Raw genomic sequence first — 9,630 nt, 5'->3', positions numbered from 1 at the left:
CTCTTTCACCCGCCACCACACGCGCTGGTTAGCGTTTTGTGTATTCCCCGAAGAAAATAAATCGTAAAAACTGTTTTAACTTCTGCTTTCCGAGGCTCCAGGGTGTGTTTTTTTTCTCTCACTCACTATCTCTCTCTCTCTCTCTCTCTCTCTCTCTCTCTCACCCACTGTTGTTTTCTTTCCCAGCAGTCACCGCACACAGATGACTAGGATTTTATGCTTTTCCCCGGGCGGCACGGCCTGGTGACCGGGGTGGCGTGTTTTATTTTCCTGCTCTCTGTTCACCCCCCCCCCCACCTCCCCCCACCCACACGGACGCTCATTTGGGCGGCCGCAACTGCTCGTTGCACTTTTCGACCGAGCACGGCCATTCTTTTGAAGAGTTCTGTAATGCCCCCGCGGACGGCAAACGCTCACCGGGGCCATAAAGTTGGTGTGCTTCTGCCAACTGGCGGGTGGAAAATCTCCCAACGGGCAGGATCCGTGGGCGTGCTTACCGTGGGGGGGGGGATGGTTTAACGGGGGTTTGTGGGTTCGTTCCGGACTTGCTGGCACTTCTTGACGTCGGGCACGTCTCCCCGGCTGGAGTGCGTGTGTGAAGTTTTGTTGTACCATTTTCCGCTTCCGGGCGCTTTCAACTCATTAGCCGGTGGTGATGGTTTGGTCACGGATCGCCTCTGCGGGGTGATTAGGATGCGAGAGCTCGCGAGCACAATGTACTCGGAAATGGCAACGTCCTGCGCAACGTCCAGCAAAAAAAAACAATGTTGCAATCGAGCGCGCCCGTGTTCCGGGGAAGCTTTTTTCCGACACAAATCACATTACTAGGAATAGGAAAATGTGTGATGATATTTTACGTATCTACTGGACCACAAAATTCCACTTGAAATATAAATCTTTCCAGACACACCGTAAAGCTGAACGAGCATCCTCGTTCACCGGGCGCTCTTTCTCTTTTTTTTGCTATTTTTTTCTCGTTTCCTCAACTTTAATCAGCCCTACTCGTGAGCTTTCAAGCTATCCGGGAGCATCGAGCTCGTTCGCGCCTTCGACGGCACACCGGCGCGCCTTCGGAATAAATCGCTCCCCAGGCGTGACGGCGAAGGAAAATAATGGCTCATAATAATCGCATTACGTTCACGGCGAGGTGGAGACCAATGGGAATTAAAAATATATCGGTTCGCGGAAAAAGCAGGAAAAACTGTCACCGAAAAGTGTCGGCTGCTGACTACGAGCTTTTCGGTTCGCGTTTCCACGCAGAGGGTTTCCACGCGTACCATTGTCTCGATGGTGGTGACCGTGTCGCACAACGGTGTTTATCGCGTGTGGGAAAACGGACGGGAAGATAAGTACAGATGATAACAAACGCCCGACGGGTGTTGAAGACATATTCATGCTTTTCTTCAACCATAGGTGGCAGCTGTTCGCATCGAGCCACATCCGATGGGTCTTCAAGGAGTGATATTGAAATCATCATGTTTTATTGCTTCAAGTGGTTACAGTTTTATCAGGTTATAACATATTTTACCACTAATTTTCGCGTGTTAAACGGATTGTGCAAACAAAAATCCACCAAAATCGATAGCAGACTAGTTTATGCATGAAAAATAGAAAAACTGTGCAACAGAAAATAATGCTCATCGCCATCCTTCCCCATTCCGGCTTCCATTAGCATTCACGTTCGCTATCACCCTGTCCGGATTACTCAAGCGAATGTATCGCTCCCTCCTGAATCGACCAAACATCGCTCTTTTGCGAATTTTTCCCCTCCAAGCAATGGACGTGTTGGAAGTATTTTTTTGTTGTTTTCTTTCACCCCGATCCATACTGGCCATCACCGCACGGATACAGCTTCACTCCAAACTCCTTAAACCCAGGTTGATCCCCGCGCTCGGCTGAACTTTATCGAACAGCTAAAAATCCCCGAAGCACCCGCAACCCGTGATTCGCATCCCAGAGCTAGCCGATCCACGCGGATCTCGGGGACGACTTTTAATCTCGCAACAACCGTCGTCCTTCGTGTTGGGTCCTTCTTTCCCGTGGGTGAGCATTAGCTCGTTCCCATTCGTGCGAATGGAAGGATGGAGCAAAAAAAAAGTTTATCCACTATTAAAAAACTTAATAAAAGCAAAAGCGAGCCCGGGGAACGAACAAGCGCACGAGCACCCAGTAATGCTATGTACCATTAATGGGAATTGATGAATGACATTTTTATGGAGCAGCCAACCACTTCACGCAACCGGTAGCTTTTCCCGCGCGTTCGGCCAACTTGGATGAGCTTTTCCTTTGGCTTGTTATGTTGCACCGTCTTCTGTCGTCGTCGTTGCCATGGTTACACTCTCGTTGCTTTTCGTACCGAAGGGTGACCGTTTAAGGCGGTTGTCCATTAGACGGAAGCGATTGAGCAGAGGGTTGTTTTTTTCAGTGTTTTTTGTTCATGCTCCCCCTTATCGTCCACACCGACGGGTGGACAGGACGCGCAAAATCGCTGTTCGTAGGGGGGAGGGTTTTATTTTTCTTTCCACCACCACCACCGGAACGATCCGCCCTGTGCTTGATTGCTGGTTTGTTTCAGTCTCACTTAGACCCGGCGTTAGTCGGTTCCCGTGTTGCTACTAAAGACATTAAAAATATGTTCCTTCCTCGGTGCTGGCATGACGCGGCTCAGAGACATCACCTCACTGGGGCCGTTTTTCCCGGTGGGAGATTTTTATTTTTTCCCCCCCATGCGCATACATCCCACTTCCTTGACCACCTGCCGCCGGTTCCCGGAACCAAGGCGCACATTCCACTGAACGCTTCCCAGCGGCCGCTCGATGGAAGCGCCAGGAAAAGGATTTGTTTTCTTGTTGTTTTGTTTGCGGCGCGTTCGGCTTCCCTCCTGGGGGCTCTTTGGTTGGGTACGCGCCACCAGGGTGGTAAAGAAAAATACGGAACTAATTAAATTTTATGCTTTTTAAATAGAAAGTTTTTCCCGCGTATTTCCCAACACAGCTCGGGATGGGGAATAACCGGTGGCAAAGGATCCCCGGGAGCGGTAATGCACTCCCCGAAGCACCCGAGTGCTAAACTTTATCGGCTTTCATTTTAGGTCCGGTGTTTTGGTTGAGTGTTTGCGCTTTTCCGACTAATCGTAGGATTCCCTGCACTTCACCGATGGCGTTGGCGGTTTCATTTGATGGCCATCCTAGGAGATCCTTAAGAACTACCGCCGGAAGAAAGTACGGTACTTGGGTTTCTCGCTCAAAAGAACGATTGATTGCGCTGGAGTGGCGTAAAGCACACAAATCGTCCCTTAATTTCAACCCAATAAGTAATCAATCTAACCCGATGAAGTTGAAACATGGACAACAACAAGAACCCAGACCCAGGAATATTGATCAAGGATCACCGAGCACTCGAAATTGACACGGATGTCATTAAGCGCCGCCACCATGCCACCGGTTGGGTTTTCCTTTGCGAGTGTAAAGCTTCTCGCGGGATAGCCTTAATCGCCAATCGCTCAAAATATGCACGGGACTCGGAATGTTGAATGCCGAAAGGATCGACACGGAACAAGGGATCGGTCGAAAGGCTACCGAGAACAAAGGGCTTTCCCGAGGGTCGTTTCAATTCGCGACCGAAAAACACCTTCCGGCTTACTTGTCTTTCCTGTTTTTTTTGCACGCTTTCTTAACCTCACTCTCGCTGCCCGTGTTTTGCGAATGTCCGATGCTTCGACACCTTGCACCACGCGGGTGGTACACAAATTCCTTCCACGCCCAACCGATCCGACCCCGGGACCCGGAACCAGGGCCCGAAGCCTGGCGGAATGCCTCCCCGGCAGTTTATTTTATTGTTATTTCCACCAATCTTATGCTCCGGTTCCTTTCGCACCCGAGGAGAAGGTTTTTTCTTAGCATTTTTTTTCCTGCTTCGCTTCTTTTTTATCCCTTTTTTTACCCTGTCCAGCAAGTGTGCCGCCCGTTCCTTGTTTTTGACGCCGTTTGTTTGTTGCTTGAGACAGTCCTTCGCCTTTTCCGGGGCGGAACCGGATTGAGCAATAAAAAAGACGAACAACATCCCACCGACCCTACGGGCCATTTTCACTTTTCCGGGTCCTGGCACGGCGTTGCTCCTCAAGTTGCTCCTCTTCCATCCTGGATGCTTCTTCCCGCTTTGTTTGGGGACATGCTTTTTTGTTTTGTTCGCCAGACAGAAAAGCGACACCTTTCACCAGCCAACCCCGGTTCCCGGTGGTCCGTGGCAGCGAGTAACAACACAATATGGACACTTTCCTGGTTCCGGTTGGTTCCGGGGATACGAGAAAAGAGAAAAAAAAAACCAACACCCCAACCCACCCTTTCTCGTAAGTGGGAGAGTTGGGGGTGGACAATGAACCGGTTATTTTCACGCCCTTGACTCTACCCAATTCGTCACCGGGCGTGGGTGGGCCGCTAAAAGCGAACGCAACTGGCGACAAAACTGGCATCTTACGAGGTCGAGATTTTGTGTGTGTGTGTGTGTGTGCGTGTGTATTTTCCAGTGTGTATTTTCCAGTTTTTCTCTTCGTTTATCCTCCCCATCCTGGTGCGCCTTTTATGGGTATTTTAATTTTATCTCTCGCTTTCGATGAGATAAAAGCGTATCAAGCTATCGAGCGGTTCGGTACGCCGCGTGCAAAAGCACCAAATGGGGCGATGAAAATGGGGAAAGCACTTACAAATCTCATCCGATCGCTATCCTTTTCGGTGGACCCTGGGCCCACATGTTTCCCCGTGGACGAACTACACACATCCACATCGGCCATTTAACGCCTCGCATTTGGGGTGGATGTCGTGGCCACCAGCAGCACCGCTGGCACGAAATGGGCACCCAGTTACGTGGCCATAAGCGCTTGGGCCGTGTGACGCGCTATCGCGCCCGCTGGTAACGTGTGAAAATGTGACGCGGATTGGAAATGGCTCATAAAAAGCTCTCCCTTTGATTCTGTATCTCCCAATTTCTATCTCTTTCATCCTCACTCTCTACTGAATTCCTCCAATGGGGTTTATCGGGCCGGAGCTATGAGCCTAGGCTTCAGCGATTTTACGGCCTGTTCCTTTTCGAGTCGGTGTCTCCGTTATCGTTTTACGGCCGTTCCCGTTTCCGTTTTGATAGTGGGCCATCTTTTGCGAGAGCAATCGTGTTTGCTATTTGAAATTAAACCATACGTCATTTCGTTCGAATTGCTCCATCACGGGTGGAGTTTTGGAAATTGACAGGGGGGTCTACATGGGAAAAGCCGGTCTTATATGCGTTCTAGTGCTGGTAAATGATGGTATGATTAAAATAATCCACCGGTACATGGTTATTGAGTTTTAATTGATAACTAGAGAAGGCCTTTGCGGAGCTATTACTTTTGCGGAAATTTAACGTACTCACAACAAGGAAGTAGTGGCTTCGTTTGCTACACATTTGTGGGTCGGTTGAGTATTTTATTTTATTTTATTTTTTGCGTAAGAAACTACTCTATCTTCTCCGGTACGATGGCGTCCTAGATGAATTGCTCTTTCCATTGATAAGCTGTTGTTTTAGACTATCATTTGTTCCACCTTGTGGGTCTGAAGTGCTTTCAATTGCATCGCTCATCGTTACACTACCGGTAGCTGAGAAAACGATTCACCATTTATTTGATTACTCTCTCTCTCTCTCTCTCTCTCTCTCTCTCTCTTTCTTTTTCTCTTTCTCTCTCTCGCTTTTTGTCTCATTCTCGACGAGTCTGTGGACAATTTTGCTGCACAAAACTCTCACAAATACCGTGCCAGGCGCCTACAAGGGACTCTGCAGAAGGCTCTAAGGAATAAGGCCGTGCGAACTTTTCCTCCCGGAGCAGATCTTCCGGGAGTTTTCCCACTGTTGTTGTTCCTCGATTTCCCATTCATTACCTGGCCCCCTTGACGGGGCCGTCTATCGTGGGGTAGGCCAGCCGGAATGATGGCATCCTAATCGATTTTCGCTGTCGACGGAAGTGACGTTTGCCGCAACAAACGGCCGGTCAAACTTTTAGTCTTTCGAGAAATCGTTCACTCCATTTTTCGATCGGCCTCGAGTTTGGTCATATTTTTGTTCCACCATCGAGGGGGTGGGTTGGTAGATGATTTTTTCACCCCGGGGAGGCACAGAGATGCGGTCTCCGGTGGTCACTTAGCTTCAGTGTCAGCCGGACGGTGCTGATTGCCGGAGCTCATCAGACTTTCATCTACCACACGGTGGACCATCTGTCTGGCTTCATGGTGGGGCTGGCTGGCGAGACATGCCGTTTTCCACTTTCCACGGAACCGGGTTCCATTATTTCGGACATTTCTACTTATTTTCGGTTTTATTCTACCTTCCGTTCCGCATTTTCCATCGCCTGATGATTGCTCCAGCCAAACTTCCGATAAATGTTGGGAGAAAAAAAACGAACCTTACAAACTTTTTTTTTTCTTTCTTTCTCTCACTATCTTTCTCCCTCACACACTCTGTCGTCCTGCACTAACACACATATACACTCAACGGCTAGTAAGCTATGCCAAAATTGGCTACATCGACGCATGTCCTGCCATTATCGGGCAGCAATTATTGAATTGGTTGCAATCAAACGTGCGGCCATAAATTTCCAAACGGCTCGCTCGCGGTTCCCCCTCGATTTCCGTCGCGCGGGCTCGGAAAATCGCGCTGTTATTGTTGCAACCCTCAACCGTGTCCCACCTTCGCTTCACAGAGCTCCCGTTCGCGTTTGCCCCGGGGTCATAAAAAGCATCCCGGCGATATCCGGCGTAACAGGATGAAAACGATGCCCGCGAATCGCGCAGCCGGGAGCCGGTTCCGGGACCGTTCGAGAAATCAATCCGATCATAAATCGTTTCACTTTCCGGCGGCAGCGAGCCCCTGCAGGAAAAGCCGTTTGCCCATTAGTGTACGGCGTGCCACCTCCATCATTCGGGCCCCAGCGCCGGAAGTGAACCTCCGGTCAGTTGTTTCGTTGCTGGCCGCTTCGTTCACCGGCCCTTGTGGCGTTTGTTTCGTCGGCGTTATTTGTGACTGATAATTAACAACATATTTTCGCTTGTAGCTGTGCCAACGTCCTGCGGCGCAAGTAAGGATCCTCGGCGGCTAGCCAGTTGGCGGTGGCGGCTTGCACGTGCGGCACGGTTGTAATTCTATTTTCCGCGTTACGGTTCAGGACGATTTTCCTCTTTCCGTTCGTATTCTGCGAGGGAAAAATGAAATAAAAATAGCTCTCCGTACACAGCGCGAACGGAAGAGCTCAGTACACCTTTAAACGGCCACTCGAAGTCCTGTGGCCTGGCGATGCGACGTACAAACGATTTTGCTTTGTTTTTACGGCGCATCCGAGTAGGCCATAAAGCTGCACCACCGTTGGCATGGTGAGCGCGCACTCTGTGACACGTTGTCGGTATTAATGCGTCCATCTTCCTCACGTTGGGAAGGGCCGCAACCCACCATGTGTGTGTGTGTGTGTGCGTGAGTGTGGTCGATGAGGGGATGAAACAGACGGTGCCATTATTTTCCTATTAAAAATGTAACTAGCCCCAAAATGAGAATCTAATACCCACCGCGGAAGGGACCCACACTGACGAGCCGTGGAACGTGATCCAAGGATTGGCGATATGATGGGCATTAATATTTCATACACCATGCTGACCAGGCGGCCCCATTCCAGGTGCCCATCCGCGCCGAGGCAGGAGCTTAAAAAAGGAAGCAACCATCACTGCCGGTCGAAAATGGAGCGCTTTAAGTCGCCCCAAACGTCACCGGCGGATGTTTGCGGAAGTTATGACGCGCTCGGTCGGCAGGAGTTGGGTTTTGTTTTGCCAAATGGAGGGTGATTACGATAAGTGGAGAGCTTTATTTACGTTGAGCTGTCGTTGCACCGGTGGACTGGTAGCTGCCCGGAAGGACATATGACGCACGATGTGGTGTCGGTGGTGAGTAAAATCAGTTCCATTTAATGAAGTGATTTTACGTCATTTGTGCGCTGCTATTTTCTTCATTAGGCTTTCTGGGAAATAATGACGCAATTTATCAGGATGAATTTATATTTTTCATAGATTGCAAGCATGCTGATTATTACATTAATAATCGTACATAATAATGCATTAATGACAACTTTATTTAATAACAAAAATATTTACATCCGTTTCACTATGGTAATTTCTGAAAAATTACATATTCTTTCGCTTATTTTGGTATTTTAGAAAAATACATTTATGGTGTAAATAAAACCCCAGAGAGACATTTATTTGTTCTCACACTTCGCCTACTGCGCCACGATCCAAGTAGCCATCGTGGATGTTCTCTTATTCATTCTATCTGTCAGTGACTCAAAATTTTTCGTCCGAAAAATTCCATCCCGCCAGTATGGCGATCGTGCTACGCTTCTGCTACTCTCAGATCCTCAAACTGCACTTGCTACTGCTGCACAACCACCACCGGCTGCTGTTTACCTCACTGCTGATCGGCCTCACCACGGCCAGCGCCCACTGGCAGTCGCTACGTCATCCCGCTCTGTTGACGCGTTTCCACGAAAATCTACGTGCTTTCCCGCTGGAAATCTCAATCGGTGCACTCGCCCTACTGTCCATCAGCACCCTGCTATCGTACGGACTGTACCGGCACCATCTCAACGGGAACGAACGTCGAGCGCGAACAGCGATCCGACAACGCTACGTCGACTACATCGTCCTGTGTCTGATGGTGAACGTGGCCAACGCATCCCGCCAACACCTGGCCTGCCCCGACAAGGAAGGACTCGCGCTGCCCCAACTCGAAGCCTACCGGCGTGACGTCGAGGCCGCCATCATTCGCTTCCGAACCGGTGCCCGAAAGCTGCTACAGGAGCCCCCGCTGATGTTCGGATCTCCACGCGACTTCCTCGAACGCTACTTCCGGCTGGACGATGAACGCTTCGGTGTGGAGATCCTTACGCTGAAACGGTTCGTCAGTGGGTGGGTCGCGCGGGCTGACTTGACGTTTTCCCGGAACTAGAACGCATCCAAGCGGAGGGCGAAAAAAAAAAGGAGTTCATTAATTTGGGTCCTCCTCCGTCTTGGGCGAGCGTGAAATCTTCCGTGCGTCGGAAGCGCCTGTCCGTCCGTCTAACGCTTTTCCGTTTATCGTTTTTTTTTCTTTTCCATCCACCGACGCCCGTTTAATAGAGACACCCAATCGCTGATGAACGTACCGGCCATCAAAGCACTGCTCGATCGCTAGGCGCTGTTAGCCGACCGTTCCGGGAAGGAAAACCATCCGTTCGATGTCCGGCTGGTCGTGCTGCACCGGCATAAATCCGGACTCGAATCAATTAAGAGATTATCAAATAAGCTTGCCGAATGTTTGATTTATGTCCCAGCAGATTTGCTGCCCGTTTCGTACGGTTAGAATCAGACTCGGGACTCTTTTTTCCTTGGCTAAACCATCTACGACCGTCTGGTCCGTTCCAAGTCGGGATTGTCAGATCGCTTTCATGTCGGCTAGGAAGGCTGGATGGCTGGATGGCCATTTTCGGCAAAACGAACCCATCTAATGTGCATTTAATGCGTCGAACGAGTGGAGCGTTCTGGAAAGAGAAATTAAAAGAAACTCCGGGCCCAAGCTAAAGCGGCC

At 49.9% G+C, this 9,630-nt stretch overlaps 1 protein-coding gene across 1 annotated transcript; it reads left to right on the top strand.

Annotated features, from left to right (window-relative positions):
* The first annotated feature begins 8,385 nt into the window (after positions 1-8,385).
* On the top strand, positions 8,386-9,237 carry LOC128726945 (uncharacterized). The gene is made up of 2 exons (XM_053820795.1): positions 8,386-8,960; positions 9,183-9,237. Exons 1-2 carry the CDS (start codon positions 8,386-8,388, stop codon positions 9,235-9,237), a joined length of 630 nt encoding a protein of 209 aa, XP_053676770.1.
* Positions 9,238-9,630: the final 393 nt, after the last annotated feature.

The sequence above is a fragment of the Anopheles nili genome, chromosome 3, assembly GCF_943737925.1.
Source record: "Anopheles nili chromosome 3, idAnoNiliSN_F5_01, whole genome shotgun sequence".
NCBI lineage: Eukaryota > Metazoa > Arthropoda > Insecta > Diptera > Culicidae > Anopheles > Anopheles nili.
The sequence above is the reverse complement of the archived record's forward strand: the minus strand, read 5'-3'. Positions and strand labels throughout refer to the sequence as shown.

Bases quoted from the DNA above. Each gene is read 5' to 3' on its own strand.
- LOC128726945 (XM_053820795.1), top strand. From the start codon at position 8,386: ATGGCGATCGTGCTACGCTTCTGCTACTCTCAGATCCTCAAACTGCAC. The intron at 8,961-9,182 runs GTTCGTCAGTGG...CCCGTTTAATAG, and splicing joins GAGATCCTTACGCTGAAACG to AGACACCCAATCGCTGATGA.